Source organism: Capsaspora owczarzaki (assembly GCF_000151315.2).
Source record: "Capsaspora owczarzaki ATCC 30864 unplaced genomic scaffold supercont2.1, whole genome shotgun sequence".
Taxonomy (NCBI): domain Eukaryota; class Filasterea; order Ministeriida; family Capsasporidae; genus Capsaspora; species Capsaspora owczarzaki.
In genome coordinates, this window is record NW_011887292.1 from 1,285,827 (window position 1) to 1,307,560 (window position 21,734).

General features: G+C 54.8%; 6 protein-coding genes across 6 annotated transcripts; 3 read left to right on the forward strand and 3 right to left on the reverse strand.

Moving 5' to 3' along the window:
• Positions 1 to 21: 21 nt before the first annotated feature.
• On the reverse strand, positions 22 to 3,632 carry CAOG_00383 (hypothetical protein). Its single transcript, XM_004365197.2, has 4 exons — positions 3,518 to 3,632; positions 2,403 to 3,149; positions 2,215 to 2,318; positions 22 to 2,072 (listed from the first exon to the last, which is right to left on the reverse strand). The coding sequence occupies exons 1-4, from the start codon at positions 3,573 to 3,575 to the stop codon at positions 105 to 107; spliced, it is 2,877 nt and encodes a 958-aa protein (XP_004365254.1). The 5' UTR covers positions 3,576 to 3,632; the 3' UTR covers positions 22 to 104.
• A 143-nt stretch (positions 3,633 to 3,775) lies between these two features.
• On the forward strand, positions 3,776 to 6,985 carry CAOG_00384 (prolyl endopeptidase). The gene is made up of 8 exons (XM_004365198.2): positions 3,776 to 3,902; positions 4,058 to 4,168; positions 4,427 to 4,522; positions 4,597 to 4,867; positions 4,971 to 5,691; positions 5,783 to 6,020; positions 6,167 to 6,701; positions 6,868 to 6,985. Exons 1-8 carry the CDS (start codon positions 3,817 to 3,819, stop codon positions 6,928 to 6,930), a joined length of 2,121 nt encoding a protein of 706 aa, XP_004365255.1. The 5' UTR covers positions 3,776 to 3,816; the 3' UTR covers positions 6,931 to 6,985.
• A 248-nt stretch (positions 6,986 to 7,233) lies between these two features.
• Positions 7,234 to 11,103, forward strand: CAOG_00385 (eukaryotic translation elongation factor 2). Its single transcript, XM_004365199.2, has 2 exons — positions 7,234 to 7,258; positions 8,338 to 11,103. Exons 1-2 carry the CDS (start codon positions 7,256 to 7,258, stop codon positions 10,855 to 10,857), a joined length of 2,523 nt encoding a protein of 840 aa, XP_004365256.2. The 5' UTR covers positions 7,234 to 7,255; the 3' UTR covers positions 10,858 to 11,103.
• Positions 11,104 to 11,309: 206 nt separating this feature from the next.
• Positions 11,310 to 15,448, reverse strand: CAOG_00386 (hypothetical protein). The gene is made up of 2 exons (XM_004365200.2): positions 15,313 to 15,448; positions 11,310 to 14,788 (listed from the first exon to the last, which is right to left on the reverse strand). Exons 1-2 carry the CDS (start codon positions 15,401 to 15,403, stop codon positions 11,427 to 11,429), a joined length of 3,453 nt encoding a protein of 1,150 aa, XP_004365257.1. The 5' UTR covers positions 15,404 to 15,448; the 3' UTR covers positions 11,310 to 11,426.
• A 645-nt stretch (positions 15,449 to 16,093) lies between these two features.
• CAOG_00387 (hypothetical protein) lies at positions 16,094 to 18,954 on the reverse strand. The gene is made up of 4 exons (XM_004365201.2): positions 18,921 to 18,954; positions 17,513 to 18,463; positions 16,975 to 17,273; positions 16,094 to 16,800 (listed from the first exon to the last, which is right to left on the reverse strand). Exons 2-4 carry the CDS (start codon positions 18,304 to 18,306, stop codon positions 16,172 to 16,174), a joined length of 1,722 nt encoding a protein of 573 aa, XP_004365258.1. The 5' UTR covers positions 18,307 to 18,463; positions 18,921 to 18,954; the 3' UTR covers positions 16,094 to 16,171.
• A 275-nt stretch (positions 18,955 to 19,229) lies between these two features.
• On the forward strand, positions 19,230 to 21,733 carry CAOG_00388 (hypothetical protein). The gene is made up of 2 exons (XM_004365202.2): positions 19,230 to 19,339; positions 19,815 to 21,733. The coding sequence occupies exons 1-2, from the start codon at positions 19,254 to 19,256 to the stop codon at positions 21,568 to 21,570; spliced, it is 1,842 nt and encodes a 613-aa protein (XP_004365259.1). The 5' UTR covers positions 19,230 to 19,253; the 3' UTR covers positions 21,571 to 21,733.
• Position 21,734: the final 1 nt, after the last annotated feature.

Below are 21,734 nucleotides of genomic sequence, written 5' to 3' on the forward strand. Positions count from 1 at the left end.
GAGACAAACACAAGAAGAACGGAGGGAGCTAACACACGTATATTCTCGCAAAAATTTTCAATTCATACAGTACTTGGGCAAAAATCAACCTCGCCTGGAACGTTTCACAGCACACCGAAAGCTGCGGCCAACCCTTGCTTGAACATCCAAGAGCGGAGAACACGACCGGGGAAGCGATCAGACTCGGCAGCGGGGCTGCTGGTCACTGCGTTCAGCGCGAGCTCAGCCATCGCTGGCGAGGCCTTGAACAGATCGAGACGCTGCTGGATCGTGGAGGAATCGCGGATGGAATGAAGCGCAAGCACCATGTTGCGCAGCGCCGACGCGTGCGCTGCCAGCGGCGGTGGAGATGTCAGTGCCGACGACTGCGATGAACACACGCCAGTCTTGTTGCAGTTCAGCGGGCTAAACGCCACTTGGAGCCCCTCCACCGCGAGTTCGTCGCCGTACAAAAGCACAATGTTCTGGCACATCCACAGAGTCCCACCAATAATCACCCTGGATTCGGGGCAGGTTTTCACAACATCGTCGATGGAGGCCTGGATTTCGACGTAGTCGTGGATTTGCACATCGTACAAATCTTGCATGGACTGCAGGCAGATTTCGCACTCGGACGCCGTGGGAAGCGGCTCGGCCGGCTTGTCCACGGGCAGAACACCAAGGTTGGACGACATCTTGGCGTAGAACTGATCGACTGCGGCAGCATTCTCGAGGGAGGCGTCGTCGTCGTCGTCGTCGTCGTCGGTATTGGCTCCACCACGCATGGCTGTCAGAGCAAAGGCATCGAGAACAAGACCGTCGTACTCGGTGGGGAAACCGCAGCCGTTGTAGTCGACCGCGCCAGTGGGGAAGCCGACGTGCACTTCGGCCATGGCCAGGCCAGAGCCATCGGCGTGAGCGTACATGGCCACGGAGGGAGAGCTGCCTTGGTCGAAGGCGGCGTGCGTGATGGAGGCGTGGCAGGCCGAAATGAGTGCCTGACCGGGGTTGGAGGCCGTGGCCGAGGCAACCTGCGCGACAAACGCGCTGTAGCGACCATAGTTGGCCGCGAGCACGCCCGAGTACGACTCTTGCACGACGTCGCACAATTGCGGGTAGGCGCGCTTGTTGTGCCAGTCGCAGTTGGTGCAGAAGCCGTCCTGGTGCACTTCGAGGAGCATGGCAGTCCCATTGACAAACTGCATCGCAACGGAGGGCGCCGTGCCGACATCCAGCTGGGGAGCTGCACCCAACGGGGCGGAGGAGAGGCCATGGCACTGCAAGGAGGTGGCGCCGGGCAGCGGCAAGCAGATTTGGACTGTCATTTTGACCAGGTTGATGCAGATGGGTGCGCCATGGATTGTGTTCTTGTCGGTGGAGAATGTGGCAAAGCCGGCATAGGCATCGGTGGTGGTGCAGGGGTAGACGAGGTAGGGCAGCACCTGCTCGGCTGCGGCAACGCTCGCCTTGGTGATGGTGAGCGCGGCGGACGAAACGCAAGTCGGAGTGCCCAGCGCAACTGGAGCAGAGGGCGAGGCGAGGGAAATCTCCCAGAGAGCCAAGTACGCAGGGCACGGGCCGGACGACAGCGGGGCCGACGGCACAAACGTGTGCAAGATGGTGATGGAGGTCTGCGACGCGTTCAAGACTGTGACATCGAGAGAGGCCTTCAAGGGCACGTACGGCGAGAAGCTGCCGTTGCCGAGAAGCGCGAGCGAGCCGAGGTCGGCCGAGCTGTACACATAGACGACATAGTTGCCGACAGCGTCAAGAACAATCGCAACAGGCTGCTGGGATGGACCAGAGGCTTGGGCCGAGATGCCAGCGGCTGCGATGGGCGTCGAAAGCGCAGTTGCGCCGGCAAGGCCGAGCACGGGCGCGGGAGCAACGGCACCAAAGACAGTCGTCGATCGCGTCACCTGGTAGCGGTGCACCAGTCCCGTGTCAGCCGTACCCACCGAAAAGACGGCCACGAGGTCGGGCACGTTCGCGTTGCTGGCAAGGGGTGCCGTCAGCAAGCGGGAGGCGGAAATGCTGGGCTGGGCGGCCAAGTGGGCATTCCACGCCTTTCCGCTTCGTGAAGCAGCAAAGACCTGGTACGGTGGGCAGTCACAATAGGGAGAATGAAACAAGTCAGCAGTGAGATTGGAAGTGCCCAGGCTTGAGCCCAAACGACACGACGCCAAAAAAAAGAAAAAAAAAGAAAAAAAAAAGAAAAAAAAAAGCGCTTTGTACCTCGTAATGCAGAGGGTCAGAGTTGATGGCGATGCGGAAGGTTGCATCATGCTCAACACCGCACGACACATAGGCATCCAACACCTTGAAGATGGAAGGTTGGTCTGTGCAGATAAAAAACAACAAGGCGAGTGAATTCTTGTTCCCAATGCTCAACACAATCGAAAAGTGGCCCCCCAAACCCTCACCAGTTGGTTCCCAGTACACCCAGGGCCAGGTCGAGTTGATAAATTTGCCAAACTTGGTGGGGCAGAGCGAATCAACATTCTTGTTGACGGGGTCGAAAGGGATGGGATTGGCTTCACAGTTGAGAACGGCATACTGTTGGCAGTTGACATCCGTGTTGTAGCACGAGGCCTGGTTGGTAATGTCAGCCGCGCTTGGACAGTACGTGGCGGCCAGACCGCCATAGCCTTCAGTGAGCAGCTTCATGTTGAGCTGGTTGGTGGTGATGGTGCGCGAGAGATTTGCGATAAACTCGTTGCGCAGACTGTCGACGACGGCCGGATTGACAAAGGGGTAGTTGTCGCTGTCAAACTTCCAGTCCGTGTACAGCGTGATGGTGCGATCGGGCTGCGTCAGGAGCGGGCGGATGGCCGGGTCGTTCAGAAAGTCCACCACGTCGTACGACGAAAAGTACGGGTAGAGCCGCGACGGCGGATCGTGCACGAGCAGCAGGCATCCACGCGGATCCAAGCCGCGCGAGACCACCGACTGCTGGGTTGCGCAGACGTGCGGCGGCGTGTGATGCCCGTCAATCTTGAACATGTCTGTGCCCTTGCGGATGAGCTGCGGCCATTCGCGCACGTCGTTGGCCGAGTGCACTTGGAAGGTGATGGATGCGCCCAGCGGCGACACGTCGACATTCTGCGCGTCCGTCGTCGTCGTAGTAGTAGTAATAGGAGTAGCACTGCTGCTCTGCGCCAACGCGCCACCTGCGGGTAGAGTTCAAATCAGGGAGGGTTGAGTTTAAAATTTGCGCACTTCCTCGGTTTTATGGAGCGAGCGAGCGAGCGTTAGAGGCACTCACGCACACACACACACACACACACACTCACACACACACACAGACATGGATTGCTGTGGAGCAATGGTCAGGAGTGACAGAGTGCGCTGAACGACCATTGCAAATTGGAACTCCGCCACTCCGCGTGATCGTCTCTTCTAAAAGTCCAGCTTTTGCACTGGCCAAACCCCCCCCCCCCCCGTCTCCTTCCCTCAACACACACACAGCAAGGACTTTTATCGGCACACAGTAACTGAAGCGAGCGAGCGGGCAGGCGAAACGGGGTGGGTGGGTTACCGAGGACGAGGAGGAGGAGCAGTCCTGCCGTCGGCCAATTCAGTCCTGCAGCACCCATTTTAAAAGCTTGCACAATGGGAGCGGAAGAAGAAAGAAAGAAAGAAAGAAAGAAAGAAAGAATGAATGAATAAAAGAAAGAAAGCAAAAAGAGCAATAGTGAAATGACTGAAAAACAAAACCTCAAAATCCATCCTTCAATGCAGATTGAAACAAAGACTTTGATAGTAGTCTGAAACAGCTCGGCATTGTGCAGTCATCCACTCCTATTTTCTTGGATTCCCCCCCCCCTTCCAAAAGCAATGACCAAGTTGGCTTACCCCGAAGTGCGTCGCGACGAGACCGTTGTCGATGACTATCACGGCACCAGCATTGCCGACCCTTACCGGTACCCTCCTCCGACCCTCCCCCCCTTTTCACCGTTCTGAGTTGCATGCATGCCTTACCGATCATCATCAGCATCATCAGCATCCAGATGCACGGAGCAATCCCATCCGCTTACCACTGGCTTGTTGTTTTTGGTTTTTGTTTGGTGTTGTGCAGCTGGCTCGAAGACCCCGACGCGCCCGAGACGCAGGCGTTTGTTGACGCGCAAAACACGCTGACCCGTTCCGTGCTGGATCAGTGCACCGTCCGCGAGCCGTTCGAGAAGCGGTGAGTGATGATGATTGTTCTGGATTCTTTGTTTTGCGTTTTTTCCTCCTTGTTCCCTCCTGCTCGTTTGCGATGGGCCTTGGCGATTTGGCGCGTTCTCCCAGTCGAAGGGCACGCCTTTAGGAAGAAGGCGCGGTGATTCGCAACAGGAGCGCGGTGGTTGATGGGGTGAGGGGTGGGTGAGGATTGCAGAGTGGCGAGGTCATCACTTTCCAGCTGTCCAGCTTGCACTCAGTTCAGTTTTCCTGATGCTCGCAGAATGACCGAGATCTTTGACTATCCCAAGCATGGCACACCGTTCCAGCGTGGCTCGCGCTACTTTTACTTTTACAACACGGGCTTGCAGCCGCAAAGGTACGATGTTCGATTCTTGCAGTTTGTTCCATTACGGCTGCTCATTTTGACCTCGCCGTTGATTGGTTGGATAGCGTCTTGTACTACCAAAACTCGATCGATGGCGAACGCCAGGTGCTGCTCGACCCAAACACGCTGAGCGCGGACGGTACGCTCTCGTTCGGTGCTTACGGCATCTCGGAAGACGGCGAGTTGTTGGCCTACGGCTTGAGCCAAAGCGGCTCGGACTGGCAAACCGTGTACATCAAGCGGGTTGCGACCGGTGAAGCGCTGACCGACAAGCTGAGTTGGGTCAAGTTTTCCGGCATTTCGTGGACGCACGACCACCGTGGTTTCTTTTACAGCGTAAGTGTTTTTCACATGTGGTATTTTTTTTTGTGTCTGTGTCTGTGTCTGTGACTGTGTCTGTGTCTGATCTCGATCAATCATTCACCTCGGTCTGTGCCAGCGCTACCCCGAACCCGCCAAGAATGCCGACGGCACGGAAACAGACATCAACCTGCACCACAAGCTGTACTACCATGTCGTGGGCACCCCGCAGGAAGAGGACAAGCTGTGCTATGAGACCCCCGACAATCCCAAGTGGATGATTGGCGGCGAAGTGAGCGAGGACGGCGCCTATGTGCTCGTCACCATCAGCGAGGGCTGCGATCCCGTCAACCGGCTGTACTATGCCGACCTGTCTGGATCGAAGGGCACCTTTACCGGCTCTCTCGATGTCGTCAAGCTGATTGACAACTTTGATGCGCTGTACAGCTACGTGACGAATGCCGGGCGCATCTTTTACTTTCGCACCAACCTGAACGCGCCAAAGTACACGACCATCGCCATCGACTTTGACCATCCCGAGCAGCCGAGCTGGAAGACAATCATCCCAGAGCATGACAAGGATGTGCTCGAGTGGGCATCGTGCGTCAACGAAAACCGCCTCGTTGTCTGCAGCCTCCACGACGTCAAGACTGTGCTTCGCTTGCACGACCTGTCGACCGGGCGTCTGTTGGCTGATTTCCCGTTGGACATTGGCACCGTTGGCGGCTTTTCGGGTCGCCGACAGGACACGGCCATCTTTTACCAGTTCAACGGTTTCCTCTCCCCCGGCACCATCTTCCATTGCCCCGTGAATGGCGAGACGCTTGTTCCGCGTGTCTTTTACCAGACCGTTGTGAATGGTGAGGCCTCCTCTCCTTCTCTTGCTTATATTGTGCGTTTTTTGTTGGACGCCCAACAAAACAAACTTATTTTCTTTGGCTGTGTGAGCAGGCATCGACCCTTCTGCGCTGCAAACCGAACAGGTCTTCTATCCCAGCAAGGATGGCACCAAGATTCCCATGTTCATCGTGTCCAAGAAGAGCCTGAAGCGCGACGGCAACAACCCGACCCTGCTCTACGGTTATGGCGGCTTTGACATTTCCATCAAGCCGTCGTACAGCGTGTCGCGTCTCATTTTCATGCAGCACCTGGACGGCATTCTCGCGATTGCAAACATTCGCGGCGGCGGGTACAGAGATTTTTGAACTCGTTTCAGTTGGGGGTTCTTTTCGTTGGCTTGTTTGATCCGGTGCCTCACCTCGTTGAATTTCCTTTTCCCCCTTTGCTTGATTTGATTGTTGTTGCCAACTTCAATACCCCCCCCCGGCTTGTTAGCGAGTACGGCGAGACGTGGCACAAGGCTGGCTCGCTTGGAAGCAAGCAAAACTGCTTTGATGACTTCCAGTCGGCTGCCCAGTACCTGATCGACAACAAGTACAGTCGCCCAGAGCGCATCGCCATCAACGGCGGGTCGAATGGCGGCTTGCTTGTGGGTGCATGCATCAACCAGCGCCCCGATCTGTTCGGGGTCGCGATTGCGCAAGTGGGCGTGATGGACATGCTGCGCTTCCACAAGTTTACGATCGGGCACGCGTGGACGACCGACTATGGCTGCTCGGACAAGGCGGATCAGTTCCCATGGCTCATCAAGTACTCGCCGTTGCACAACACGGCCAAGAGCGACAAGCCCTACCCGGCAGTCATGCTCTTCACGGGCGATCACGACGACCGTGTTGTCCCGTTGCACTCTCTCAAGCTGATTGCCACGCTGCAGCACACTGTTGCGCACCGGCCGAACCAAGTCCAGCCAATTCTGATTCGTGTCGAGACCAAGGCCGGCCACGGAGCTGGCAAGCCGACCAAAAAAGTGGTACGTATGGGCAAGGTCTGCGTGTGTTTTGTGTGACGATGCGTTGCCCGTTGTACCGGCTTGGATTGCCGCGTTTGCCATCATCGGTGGCAATCGAGAAAAGCTGGCCAATCGATTTTCTTACACTCTGAGCCCGCCCCCCTTTGTGTGATGATTCAATGGACAGATTGAGGAGATCTCTGACATGTACGCGTTTATTGCGCACATCATGGGTCTCACATGGCATTGATCCGTCCATGCCACAATGCAATGCTTGGCGATCTGTTTCCAATAAATTGGCCTTTGTTGTTGATTTTGGTTCCTTTCCTTTTTTTTTTTTTGGTTGTTTCGGATCTTGTCATTTGGTGGGGTTTCCTTGCTTGATTGTTTTGTTGCCAAATCGACATGTAAGGCATTGTGCTGATATGGAAGAAGAAGCAGAAAAAAAAAAAAAAAAAAAAAAGAACGAAAAAAAAAAAACCAATTGCTGAATTGAATTTGATTTACAGTTTTTTGTGACTTCACCGCTTTTGGACGCACATCATCTTGCTCACTCCTTTGTTCAATCTTACAAAATGGTATAATCCGATGCACAACCATCTCACACAATGGATTCACGCGGGGGCAACGGATCTGGGCGATCGGATGAGGCCCTTTGCGCGGGCGCAGATGCGGGGAAACGGATGAAACGGGAAGAGCGGATGGGGTGCGTGGTAGGCTGGACACTGCATGTCTGCCTTTTTCTTTTCTTTCTTTTTTGCCGGGCCTTTGCTTCGCGCTCCTTCTACGACTGCAACAAACGGCGCTGTTCAAGCCAGCTCTCTGCCTTGATAGCACCAAGTACGCAGTGCACTTGTAGCGACCCGATCGGCCGAACAGCAGTTTAGTATCTGACACATGGGGGTGTTTTGTGTTTTGTGTTTTTTTTTTTCCTTTTTTCCTTTTTTTTCTTTCTTTCCGTTCCGTTCTCCATTTCCTTTGCGTTTGTGCGTTTTGGCCTTTTGCACGCTTGCTTCTTTGCGGGGCACGAAGCAGACCTTGTCCAGTGGAACGCACAATCGTGCCGCTGCGATGTGAGCTCGATCGCGCTTTTCTTGTTCCATCTTTTCCATTAAAAAAATGTCGAAAAAAAGAAAAAACGAGCTGCTTTTTTTTTGCTCCCACGTGTAACGATATTTGTGCATTCTGTGGGGTTTCTTTTGCTGTTTGGGCTATGGGCTTGTGCTCTACTACAGCAACCACTCTGTAGCGTCAGCCGACCTTGTGGTGACTGGCAGAAGTGCGTCAAGACCCCCCTCTTTTTGCATTCGCTTTTTTGTTGTTTAAGTGGTGGCCACATTTTCCCGTTTTTTTCTTTTCCTTCGTTTTTTCTTTCCTTTTCGCCCTTTCTCCTTCGTCCCTTCCCCTTTTTTAACTTTTGTGCATTTCCCCCGTCCACAACACGCCTAAAGACTTTCACTCTTCTGAGCTGCTCGCCGTTGCCGTTATTGCGCCGCGTCTTTTGCCGTTTTTTTTTGGCATCGACATTTTTTCCTCCACGTTGCTCTTTTCGACCATTTCATTGCGCAATTTTTTTTTGTGTTTTTTCCTCCTTTTCGTTTTCTTTTGGCGACTCACCTTTTCCCCGCTTTTCCCCTTTGCTCCACCCATTACACAGGTCAACTTCACTATCGACCAGATTCGCGCCCAGATGGACCGCAAGACCAACATCCGCAACATGTCGGTCATTGCTCACGTCGATCACGGCAAGTCCACCCTTACCGATTCGCTCATCTCCAAGGCCGGTATCATCGCCGATAACCGTGCCGGTGACATGCGTTTCATGGACACCCGCCCCGACGAACAGGAGCGTTGCATCACCATCAAGTCGACTGCCATCTCCCTGTACTACGAGCTTGCCGCCCACGACATGTCCTTCATTACCCAGAAGGTCGACGGCAACGGTTTCCTCATCAACCTGATTGACTCCCCCGGACACGTCGATTTCTCGTCTGAGGTCACTGCCGCCCTCCGTGTCACCGACGGTGCCCTCGTCGTCGTCGATTGCGTCTCTGGCGTCTGCGTCCAGACCGAGACTGTGCTTCGTCAGGCTATTGCCGAGCGCATCAAGCCCGTCCTCATGATGAACAAGATGGATCGTGCTCTTCTCGAGCTCCAGCTTGACAAGGAGGAGCTCTACCAGACCTTTGCCCGCATTGTCGAGTCTGTCAACGTCATCATCTCCACCTACGGTGAGGATGGCGGCCCGATGGGTGAGATCCAGGTCAACCCCTCGCGCGGCACTGTCTGCTTTGGCTCTGGCCTCCACGGCTGGGGCTTCTCGCTCAAGCAGTTTGCCGAGATGTACGCCGAGAAGTTCAAGATCCCCACCGACAAGATGATGAAGCGTCTTTGGGGTGAGGAGTTCTACTCGCCTGCCGAGAAGAAGTGGAACCAGTCTGGCGGCTCTGGCTATGTCCGTGGCTTTGTCCAGTTCATCCTCGACCCGATCTACAAGCTGTTCGACGCCGTCCTCAAGAACAAGACCGACGTCCTCAACAAGATGATTGAGGCTCTCCAGATCAAGCTCCAGCCCGAGGAGCGTGAGCAGGAGGGCAAGCCCCTGCTCAAGACCCTCATGCGCAAGTGGCTCCCCGCTGGCGATGCTCTTCTTCAGATGATCACCATCCACCTCCCTTCGCCCGTCACCGCCCAGGCTTACCGCTGCGAGCTCCTCTATGAGGGCCCCATGGACGATGAGGCTGCCATGGCCATCAAGGCCTGCGACTCGAAGGGTCCCCTCGTCATGTACGTCTCCAAGATGGTCCCCACCTCGGACAAGGGCCGCTTCTACGCTTTCGGCCGTGTCTTCGCCGGCACCGTCTCCACTGGTCTTAAGTGCCGCATTATGGGCCCCAACTACGTGCCCGGCAAGAAGGACGATCTCTACCTCAAGCCAATCCAGCGCACCGTTCTCATGATGGGACGCTACGTCGAGGCCATCGAAGACGTCCCCGCCGGCAACATTGTCGGTCTTGTCGGTGTCGACACGTACCTCATCAAGACTGGTACCATCTCCACCTTCGACGAGTGCCACAACATGCGCGTCATGAAGTACTCTGTCTCGCCCGTCGTCCGCGTCGCCGTCGAGGCCAAGAACCCCGCCGATCTCCCCAAGCTCGTCGAGGGTCTTAAGCGTCTTGCCAAGTCCGATCCCCTCGTCCAATGCACGATCGAGGAGTCTGGCGAGCACATTATTGCCGGTGCTGGTGAGCTCCACCTCGAAATCTGCTTGAAGGATCTCGAGGAGGATCACGCTCAGATCCCGATCAAGAAGTCCGACCCCGTCGTCTCGTACCGCGAGACTGTCGAAGTCGAGTCTGACCGCATCTGCTTGTCCAAGTCGCCCAACAAGCACAACCGTCTCTACATGAAGGCCGTCCCCTTCGAGGAGGGTCTTGCTGCCTCTGTCGATTCCGGCGAGGTCAACGCCAAGGACGATCCCAAGAACCGTGCCAAGATTCTTGCCGAGAAGTACAACTGGGACGTTACCGACGCCCGCAAGATTTGGTGCTTCGGCCCCGAGGGCTCTGGCCCCAACATTCTTGTTGATGCCACCAAGGGCACCCAGTACATGAACGAAATCAAGGATTCGTGCGTTGCTGGTTTCCAGTGGGCCTCCAAGGAGGGTGTCCTCTGCGACGAATGGATGCGTGGCATTCGCTTCAACGTCCTCGACGTTACCCTGCACGCTGATGCCATCCACCGTGGTGGCGGTCAGATCATCCCCACCGCCCGCCGCTGCGTCTACGCCTGCGTCCTCACTGGTGAGCCCCGTCTCCTCGAGCCCATCTACCTCGTCGAGATCCAGTGCCCCGAGTCTGCCCAGGGTGGTATCTACTCTGTGCTCAACCGTCGCCGTGGTCACGTCTTCGCCGAAGACCGCGTTGCCGGCACCCCCATGTACATGGTCAAGGCTTACCTCCCCGTCAACGAGTCGTTCGGCTTCACTGCCGATCTTCGCTCGAACACCGGTGGCCAGGCTTTCCCCCAGTGCGTCTTCTCCCACTGGGCCATCCTCCCCGGCAACCCCCTCATTGCTGGCACCAAGCCCAACGAAATCATCCTCTCCACCCGCAAGCGCAAGGGTCTCAAGGAGGTTGTTCCCGATCTCGAGGAGTACTTTGACCGTCTCTAAGCGACTTGTTTTTATTCAGGCTTTGCGCACCCCCCAATCCTTGTGATTTTTGGAGTACACTTGGTCTGCATCATGTCTTGGTTGCTTTGATATTTTTTTTTTTTACTCTTATCTTGAATCTGGATTTTCGGAGAAGTACCACTTGTGTTCTCCTTTTTGTTGTGTCGTTGTGTTTATGCGTTGCCCATTCTGGCTTCAATACACTGATGAAAAAATCTAAAAACACAAACCAACATTAAAAAATCAACATTCAAAACTCAGTCTTGCCGCTTATTGTTGATTCCCCTTATTACTGATGATGATGATGCAGGGGAAGAAGAAACGAGAAGAAATGCGAAGGGATGATGGCAAAAATACTCGTATAGCCGAAAAAAAAAAAACAACAACAAAACAAAACAACAAAAAAACAACAAAACAAAACAACAAAAAAACAACAAAACAAAACAACAAAAAAACAACAAAACAAAACAACAACAAAACGACAAAACTCTCATGCATTAACTCTGAACGTAAAACGACAAACCTTAACAGGAACGCAACAACATCAACCAACAACATCAACACAATAGTTACACGTGAACAGAAGTAAACTCTGACACGGGCTGGGTGCTCATCTCTGTTTCTGCTGATTTGCTCATCGAAACCTCCGTGCTCATCTCGATCTCTGACGTAGCTGGCTGGGTGGCCTTGGGTATCGAGGAGATTTGCAGCCGTTGCTGGCTGGCAGTTCGTTTCTTGTACGACAGAGGGCCGTATTTGCCGGCAAAGAGCAGCTGCTTGTAGGCCTTGGCCGTGCGGTCATTCCAGCAGTACGCAAGGAAGATGAAAAATCCTTGCAAGGAGCAGCAGATGATGAAAATCACCCAGGCAGCAGTGTTGTCCACGACGAGGGCAAAGTAGGCAAAAATCCAGGTTGCTCCCAAAAGCGTGAGCATGGTGAGGTAGACGCGGAACTGAACAGCAGTCGAGTCCTTCTTGAGTGTCTTGTCGTTGCGGATGGAGTGAATGCGCACAAAGACCCGCACAAAGATGGCCAGGTTGACGGTGACGACCAGGAGGACTGGAACAATGAACGAGCCAATCAACGCACCCGTGTTGTCAATCCAGCACGAGTCCCTGCCGTAGCCAAACGCATCGGTGCGCTCGTCGGCAATAATGAAGGAAACGACGGCCAGGAGTGGCACGCCCCAGCTGACGAGCAGGTGCCACTTGAAGTGGTGGTCCAGCTCGCGTTGCAACAGCACCACGTTATAGTACAAGTAAACGCCAAGAGACAGCATCCAGGCAAAGCCTGCAAGCAAAAAGTAGTGCAGGATGACGGCGATCGCCTTGCAGCTGTCCGTGCCAACCTCAGCGCTCGGCGAGGAGATGAGCAGGATGTGGGTAGCAATGAGAGCCACACACAATTGCATCACCAGCTTGGTAGGGCCGACGCGGAGGTGTGGGAAGAGCGCAAACGTCACAAACGTCGCGAGGGATCCCAAGATTGACAGCGCACATCCCGCGTAGGCTGCGTACGTCACTGCATCCGAATTGGCCGCTTCCGACGACGCACCGCCAAACAGCACGGCAAAGTTTGTCAGATGCGTGCACGCGCAAGTGACATTGCGACCGACCACGCGGACAAGCGTGCAGCCGTTTGTTTCCCAGAGGTTTGTGGTAAAGTTCCAGTAAGCACACACCGGCGAGCCAACCAGATCGTCCGAGTTGACGTTCAGCTGGATGCTAAACTCGACGGGGTCTGGGAGATGGTTAACCTCGCGAGCAGTAATGGAGAACGAGACGATGCTGGAGGCATTTTTGCCGCTAAACCCGCTCAATGCCGGATCGGGGAAGACAGGGTTGGTGTACACAATGAACGACTGGCCTTTGCAGCCTTCCGCATCGCTCGGAAGCACCGAGGACATGGACGCTGGGATGTTGATTCGGGCATTTCCGCTGGGAGTCGCAAACTCAAAGCCAACATCGGTCGAGTTCACTTGCCGGGCAATGAACGAGGACGAAGCAAGGGTATAGTTGAACATGGTGCCTGTGCAGCCTCGGGCCAAGCCCTCGCGCTGACCCAACGCTCCGTAAAACGTGTCGACAGCTTTCGGGATTTCGGTTGGTTCAATGAGGCGCTGCAGCACACCAAGGGCGCGCGTTCCAACAAGAGAGTCGCACGCCCAAGCAACATCGACAATGGCCACACCGTCGGGGACGCGGTTGTTGTCCGTCGCGAACGTCAGCACGGATGTCAAGCCGGCAAGGAAGATCTCACCCGCAGCGTCTGCCGCCGCTCCAGTGACGACGCCGTTATTGATGGCAGCGGCAATGTGCCGCCAAGAGCGTACGTAGCGATTTGCAGTCGAGTCCGAGAAGGTAATGTTGGACAGCGCGTTCAAATCAGCGGTGGTGGTGCACGGCGTGTACATGACTGTTGTCGGGGTCGGGAAGGAGCCCGGAAGGTTGGCATCGCACACTTGTGCATTGTTCTGAATGGAAACGCTGGCACCCGCTGCGAGTTGCGCGACGGCGCTCAGGTCGTCCAGTGTGACGAGAGCCGGGTTGTCCTGGATGTCAATCAAAAACCCTTCCGACCACTCCGAGCCGGTAAACGCGCCGACCTCATGGACAATGGCCAAGTCTTGCAACCGGGAGTTATTCCGGACAATCAACGAGCCATGGAGGACGGCGGGAGCCGGTCCTGTCGTCGACAGCAGCCGATCATTGTTCGTGATGATCAGGTCGCCCCCAATGTCCACCAGTTGCGAGAGCACATTCAAACTCGGCAGCAAGAGCTCGATGTCGGTGATCAGCAGGCTTCCTGTGACTGTGCTGAGAGCATGCATCGAGTATGCATTTTGGAATGTGTCGACCGACAAGGTGAGATCACCGACAACCGTCTTGCAGTTGATCAGCTCGATGGGCGCAAGGACGGGGCTGCTGAGAACACACTCGCACAATGGGCTCGAATCATCAAGATCGAAGGTGTAGGTGTTGGGCGCCGCCACCACATTGATGTTGGTTGGCCACGAGTCGCACAGATACGGGTTGGAGCCGACATAGACGTTGCCGGCGATAACGTTTTGCAGCGCCGCAAATCCTGCAAGCGACCGCAGCTCAGTGTTGCCCTGGATGTACAAGGCATTGCCCACATAGTAATAGGTTTGGCTTGCTGCAGAGCCGACAGTGATCAAGGCGGGGAAATTGGCGTTGGTGAGGTTGGTGCTTGCGAGTTTGAGAAAGCCGGCATGCGCCAGCTGAGCAAAGTCGATAGAGTTTGCCTGTACACCCGAGAGGATGAGCGAGATGGTGGCGATTTCCAAGGATGGGAACTCGACCGTATCTGCTGAAAAAGTGTACAGGGAGAGTTGGTCGACTGCTTGCAGATTAGGGAAGGCGTCGACCGCCGCAAGGTTGGGCAGGGCCGAAAGCGCAATCGTCGCGGCCTGCGTCAGCGAGACAAAGGCATCGGTCATGGTGTGCAGAGCGTCGATTCCGGAGATGACGAGCGTGTTTCCGACTTGGGTCAGTTGCGAAAAGCCCGCGATGGTGGCAATGGGCGTCTGCGGCACATTGGCCCAATTGAAATTGAGGTCGCCTCCAATCTCTCTCAGGGCAGGGAACGGGCCCGCCGTCATGGGGGACAAGGACCCGGGAATGTTGAAGCGCAGCGATCCGCCCACCGATTCGAGTGCCGGCAAACCCAGATCCAGGCACGGCGTACTGACGCAGCCATACTCGGTCAACGTGACCGTTCCCGAGACGGTCGTCAGGTTGGTCATCAGGTGGAGCTGGCCAAAGTTGAAAAAGGTGACATCTCCCACGACCGTCGTGAGCGACGCGAGGTCGGACGCAACTGCGGCCGCATGAATGATCAGGTTTCCAGTGTGGACGGTGCATCCCAGCACGCTATCCGTTGGGATGTTGAGCGTGCCCATGCAAGGATCTGAATTTGTGTTGCAAGTTGGCAAACAAAAACAACATGGTCTGTCAGCGACATGCAGACACTATCGGATGGCGGCAAGGAGGCGCTGGTTTTTTTTGGTCTTTTCTGCATCTTCTTCTTTGTCTTCTGGGACGTCTGTTTAGAACAAAAACGCCTGCTTTTCTACTCTGCAGCTCTTCTGCTCGTCTGTGTTGCTCCGAGTCCGGCGATTTTGTTTGCTCCCATGTATGGTACCATGCATGGAATGAGGTTTGGTGCTTTTTTAAAATCACCGCTCTTTTTTTTTTTTTTTTTTTTGGATGATTCAACCTGCTAACTTTTCACAGTCCGTCGTCTCTTCCCTTCCCATTCATTGAGCCGGGGCGGCCGGGTCGCCCATTTTTCTCGTCTTGTAACCTTGCTTCGAAGAATAGGCCCGACTGCCATCACCGCCGCTTCTTCAGCCCCCCCCCTCCAAAAGCGGCGCGGAGGTAGAGAGATTAAAAATGCGCAGCAACAGCAAGAAAGCCACCAACTCAACTTACCAGCGAATGCGGGCTGCACCGCAACGTCCCCGAGTAGCAACAGTAGCGCCGCTAGCAGAGCAACGACGCGCTGCGTAGAAATGCGCGGCATGAGAGCAAAATATAGCTGGAACCGGACACGAGAAGCGGAGACGAGATGATCAAAACAAACCAAAAAAAAAAAAAAAAAAAAAAAAAGAAAAAAAAAGAAAAAAAAAGAAAAGAAGGTTGACAACTGAGAAAGCAAGACTGAGGGTCGATCGAGATCATCATTTCACCAATGATGACCAACGAAAAGAAGAAACGAGAAAGAAAGCGTAGGACGAAAGGGAGCAAGAAAGGGAGCGAGATTGCAAGAGCTGCCGCGTTGGGCCACCCGAATACAGCTGCGTGTCTCGAATGCCAGTCGTAGCCTCACCCACAGCACAGCACGGAACAGCGGATGTACGTGCGGGTCGCTTGCTTTTTGTCATCTTGACACGGCTTTCGCAGGGGAGGAAGAAGGAGCGAGGACAATTCCAATTTATCTTGTCTGAACTGCGGGCGAATGGGTGCATTCGAAACTCAGCCATTAGAAACAGCGGCACCCAGATGACTCACTTGGCCTAGCACGCAGCTGGCAAACCGTCGCTGAGACAAAGTCGACTGCGCAAGTGGCTTCAATACAAATGATGACACAGAGCATCCAAGTGCAGATACGCAACCTCCTCAACCCACCCACGGCGTGGACGAACAGCTGATCGGGCGGGATTGGATGGGCGCAGGTCGCCTAATTTCTCCTTGCACGTTCGGCTCAACCAAATCCAGTTCAATAATTTGTATATTGCATGCACTGCACATTTTGAAACAATCCCAAAATAAATCCGAGAGTGCTGAGAGCTCAATCCCAGACGCTCGAGTCGCGCGTGGAGGGTAATTGCGGAGAAGAGTTGATATTGCCCTCCCAGGATGCAACATCTTCCAATCCACTTGCCCTTGCAGAGTTCCCAAAGGCCACTCTTGATCGCGACGACCGGCTGCTGTACAGCGACGCATCAGTAACGCTGTCCGTCGAAATGCGATTGCCGTTTGAAACAAGGCTGGTTCGTGGGCTGTCCGAGTCGAGGAAGCGACCAGGATCGACATAGCCTGCATGCTCGTACTCGCCCGACAGGTTGAATGGCCGTGGCTTTGCCTCCTCGGCGAGCAGTGGTTCGGTATCCGCGCCAGTGTACGTGCTGGCCTTGGCGACAAAGGTTCGTGTGTTGCGGTCTGTTCGCAAGAGGTAAATGCCCAGCAAGAGTGGGATGACGATGCCACTGGCCATCACAAGCAAAGCTGCGTTGCTTTGCGAGTCTGTGGTGGCCGAGTAAATGCTGTTGAATAGAACGGGGCTGACGACGGTGAAAATGGCCTCGATCGACGCGATCGCAGCAAACACGGCGCCCTGCTGGTCCACACGAACATTCATCGAAAACAGCCCTCGCATCACGGGGACTGCGATGTAGCCAATAGCGTCGACGAGCGAGACTAGCGAGGGATTGGATGGATCAAAGGAAGACAACAACAACAACAACAACAACAAGTGCAAGAGTAAGGACAAGCTTGAGTTTGATGCTTTCAGACAGAGACACGTCGTCTGTCGAACATAGCGCAAGCAAGAAAAAAGAAAACACAACCAGAACCGCGTCTTTTGAAACTTACTCATGAAAAACATGGTAGTGTTGACCGCAAACGCATACAGCAAAAAGGCAAGCATCATGCAAATAAGACACACGAGAGCGATTCGTGCCTCTGTGACGTACTTGCGGCACCTCAAGAGCAAGAAGGGGAGGAGAATCGCAATTGCGAGACCTTTGATCAGCCAATTCACAGCCATGAACAAGCCGTTGGTCGATTGACCCCAGTCGAACTCTAATTTGGTGTACAACACCATGACGCTCGCAAAACCAACCACGCTGTTGAACATCATGGCAAAAGAGGCGCCAAGCGCAGGGAGAATCCTAAGCAGAAGGTGCAAACAGCGAAAGGGAGGCCAAGAAATAAAAAAACAAACAAACAAACAAACAAACAAACAAACAAACAAACAAACAAACAAACAAACAAACAAACAAACAAACAAACAAACAAACAAACAAACAAACAAACAAACAAACAACCAACAACAACACGAGTGAGCGCACGAGTAGCGAGGGACACACACAACAGAGAAAAGACACAAAACACAAAAAATGAACCATACCAACGATCGCCGTAGCTGTTCGCAGAAAGCAGAATGGACAGGGCGCCAAAAATATTGGCGCGTCGCCATTGAATCGCGCTCACCCGACGCTCTGGGGTGAGCGACTCTGGGATGATGACAATCCAGATCACCACCGGGACCAAGAGACCACCAAAGACGAACAGCGGCACATTCATGTCATAGGCCGAGCTCAGATACCCTCCAAGAAGCGGGCCGATGGTGCCACCGAGGAACAAGGAAGACTCGAGCATGCCAATTTCAGAGGAGCGCTTGGCAGGGTTGGAGCAGTCGGCCGAGTACGCAAAAGTGGCCATCAGGAAGGCAGAAGGACCTCCCATGAGGCCGTAGATGGCTTGTGGGATGAAGAGATATGGATAGGAAGCATCGAGGTAGTGGGTGAGACTCAGGCCGCAGGCTTGCAGCATGGCGCCAGCAAGCGGGATGAGCATGGCCGGCCGACGCCCAATACGGTCAGAGATGGCACCAAGGGTGCCTGTGGTCAAGACAGACATGACACCCACGACGATGGCGAGATACATGGAGACGGTCGCTGCTCGCGATTCAATTGTCGAGTCGCGACATCGCTTGTCGTCCGGGTCGACGATAGGAAATGGCGGCGTCATGTTCCGACCAATTTCAGTGTAGTAGCTGTTGCACTCTAGCAGGATGACTCGCTCTTGCAGCAGCGGCACAACCATGAGCGTGTAACCCATCAGCAGGAACATGCAGGGAACGACGAGCTTGCTGCTCGGCTGCTGGGGAACGCACCAAGCCAGCCACCCACTCTCCGACATTCCTGGACAGGGTGCGCAAGTTGGTGGACGAGCTCAAAAGGCGGACTGAAGACGAGTGGAAGGAGGAGGAGGAGGCCGCCCGATGCGCAGTTCAAAGCGTTTTGTTTTGGTTTTGAGAGAGTCCGATGAAGTCCCAAGCGGTGTGCAGGTCTGCTATCTGTGTTACACGGCAAGAGAAAAAGAGAGAGAGAGAGACGAGATTCTGGAATGGTGAGTTGTCGGCAGTGCTCCCCCTCTTCTCATCCACATTTAAGGGCACGGAATGGAGCGAGCCGATTCTTGCTCATACGCCCCTCCTCCTCTCACTCTCTCGCCCTGTTGGCCTTTCCCCCCCTCGACGCTCATCCTCAGTTTGCATCTTGTGAATTCACTCTGCTTTCCCCTACACTCGGTCAGCCCGTCGATGCGTCACCTTCGCTCATGTTCAACACTGCTTGTTCGGTGTCTCGGGTTGTTGGTCTGGTGACACGGGGAAAAAACACAACGAACAGCCGAGCCGAGGTCCAGACGCTCCAGACCACTCACTCCACTCACTCCAAGGGACCAGTGAAAAGCAACGACAACGAGTACAGTGTGGTGCGCAGGGCAGTTGGTGAGAGCAGCAAGTGGCTTACAAAAACAAAAACTTCGATTTAAGGAAAAAAAGTGGAAGAAGAATGAACTGAGCGAGTGAGTGCCACCCACACAAACATTCAAAATTGAGTTCAACATTGTAAGATTTGAAGGAAAGAAAAATACAACAACCAGAAGAGAGATAGCGAGAGATGGAGATGGAGATAGGGAAAGGGAGGGAGAGATGAAACCTCAGAGCTCGATTTCTGTGCAACACATCCGATTGCGCTGCAATTTTGCAATTTGGCATTGAATTATTCAGTCTGGATTGGCTTTTGGTTTTTTGTCAAATTCAGTCCCCCCCCTCCCCTGTTGACTTTGATCCAAATCTGAACATGTCGTCGCCCGATCGTGCTGCGCGCCTTGAGGAGAAGGAGGAGCTGCAGTTCCTGAACTCCAAGCTCGAGCTCTACATTCACCGGTGCGCTCTCCTCCTCCTCCATTGCTTCATTCGCTGTAGATTGAAGCAACACGGTTGAATTTTGGTGTCGATCTCGTCAAGTCCATGGCGATTGTCAGAGGGACTGAGTGAAAGAACGACAAGGGAAAAAAAAAAAAAAAAATCAATGAAACGCGCAGTTTGCCCTCCGTTGTGCGTTGGCTGACTGATGGAGGGAAAAGCGCTGGATCCAACACCCTGACCTGACTTTGCAACCATCACCCACGACCCACGATCACCATCACGGTCCGGAACGCGAGCTCCTCCCAAGCGTCGAAACAAAGCATCACGATATCACTATCAAAATTCGCTTTTTTTTTTTTTTTTTTTTTTTTTGTGTTGCGGTTCTGTTCGCCTCATCCATCCACCCATGCATGCACAACAGCGATGATTATCCTGCACCCATTCACTCACACTTTGCTCATCGTGTGAATCAAATCACGGCACAACAAACCAGACGTCAGGAGCTGCAAACCCTGGTCAAGACGCTCGAGTCGGAGTTGGAACGCGAGCGCAATGACGCTCAGCAGCGACTCGAGATTGCTCATCGCCAGTACGAGGCGACGCTGACCGAGACGCGCCACGCACTCGACAAGGCTGCCAGCGAGGCGTCGCATGCCAGCTCGAGCCTCGTACAGGTGAACGCAGAGCTCGCCGCGACCAAGGAGCGCGCCCGCACCGAATCCAGCGCGGCAGACGCGTTGCGTTCCCGCTACGAAGCGCTCCAGCTCGCCAAGCACGAGCTGGACGGCCGTCTTGCCGTCAGCGAGATTGCCATCAAGGAGCTCAAGGACAACCTCAAGCATGCCGACTCTGATCGCAAGCACGCAGAGAAGGAGAGCGACGCGCTGCGCAAGTCAAGCGAGAAGGAGGCCCAGGCGCGCATTGCCGCCGAGAACGCACTCGCGCGCTTCAAGCAGGACGCCCAGGCCAGCGCCAAGACCGGCGCAGACCTCAATGCCTACCACTCGGAAGAAATGCGCCGTCTCCGCTCAGACCTGTCGTCGCTCGAGCGCAAACTGCGTGCCGAGCACGACCAAGAGCTGGCCGAGGCACTCTCAGAGCACCGTCGCCAGACTGAGGCCGAAAGCGCCCAGTACCGGGCCGAGGTTCAGGCGCTGTACGAGTCTCGCCTGGAAGCCGCGCGTGAGCAGGCCGTCAAGGACGCCTCCGTCGTGGCTGGGCTGCAGCAGGCCCTGAGCGCTGCGCAAGCCGCGCAAGACCGCGCCCGCGCCGAGGTGACGGCTCTGTCTCAGCGCAGCGAAACCTTGTCCACACGCGTGCGCACGCTCGAGCACGAGCTGATCATCGAGCGCGACACGGTCGTTGAGGTGCAACGTTTGCGCGAGGAGGCGACGCGGCTGATGCAAGAGGCGATTGCCGCCAAAGACAGCGAGGTGCGCACGCTCACAGAGACCAACGTCGCGCTTGACAAGGAAATTGCAATGTACCGAACCCTTCTCGAGGTCGAAGAGAAGCGTCTTGGCGAAGACTTTACCCCGACCCGTCGTGGTGGTCGCGATCGCGCCGCTTCCACGTCGGTTGTTGCGAGCGGAGCGACCAAGCGCACGTTCTCGGAAACCGCCGAGGAAACCAATACCACCCCTGTTCGTTCCAAGCGTCGTCGTGAGGAAGACCCTTCGCCTTCTCGATCGGCCTCCTCGTCATCTGCCACCTTTTTCGCGGGCGCCCCGCGCTCGGTCGTCAACGCCGCCACGCGTGCCCTGTTCACATCGTCTGCAAGCTCGTCGTCAGATGCGTCCTCTTCGTCGACTGGCACGACGCTTTGGACATCCGAGCCCGTCACGGAAGCTGGCCTGGTCGTGTTCGAGCCGGTGAATCTGGTCGAGCACAACAAGCTTGTCCTCCGCAGCACCAACCCCGAGGAGGAAGTGTCCCTCCATGGCTGGAAGGTGCGCACCACCTCCGAGACCACGGGCTCTGCGACCTACGAAATCCCTGCAGGCATTGCCTTGTCTGCGGAGCATCCTACCGTGACCATCTGGACGGGTGTATCTGCCACACGCGGCAAGAGGAAGTCACGCTCGGAGCTTCTCTGGAAGCAGGACATCAACTACGCCTCGAACGGCGCGTGCATCCAGCTGCTTGACAACGAAGACAATGAGATTGCGCGCCTCGAGGTCCGCGAGCAAAAGGAAGACGAGCTGTTTGAGCGACAGAGCGATCCTCGTGTTGGCTGCAGCATCATGTAGGAGGATGTTATGCGTGTAGTGTGTCAGTGGGGTTGTTTTTCTTTTGTTTTGTGTTGTTTCGGCAGTGGAGCAAATTATTTGAGCATGGGTTGTCTGGTTTGATTTGAGAACCTTTGAGAATGGAATAAAGCAAGTTTAGTGGAACAAAAACAAAAAAAAAAAAA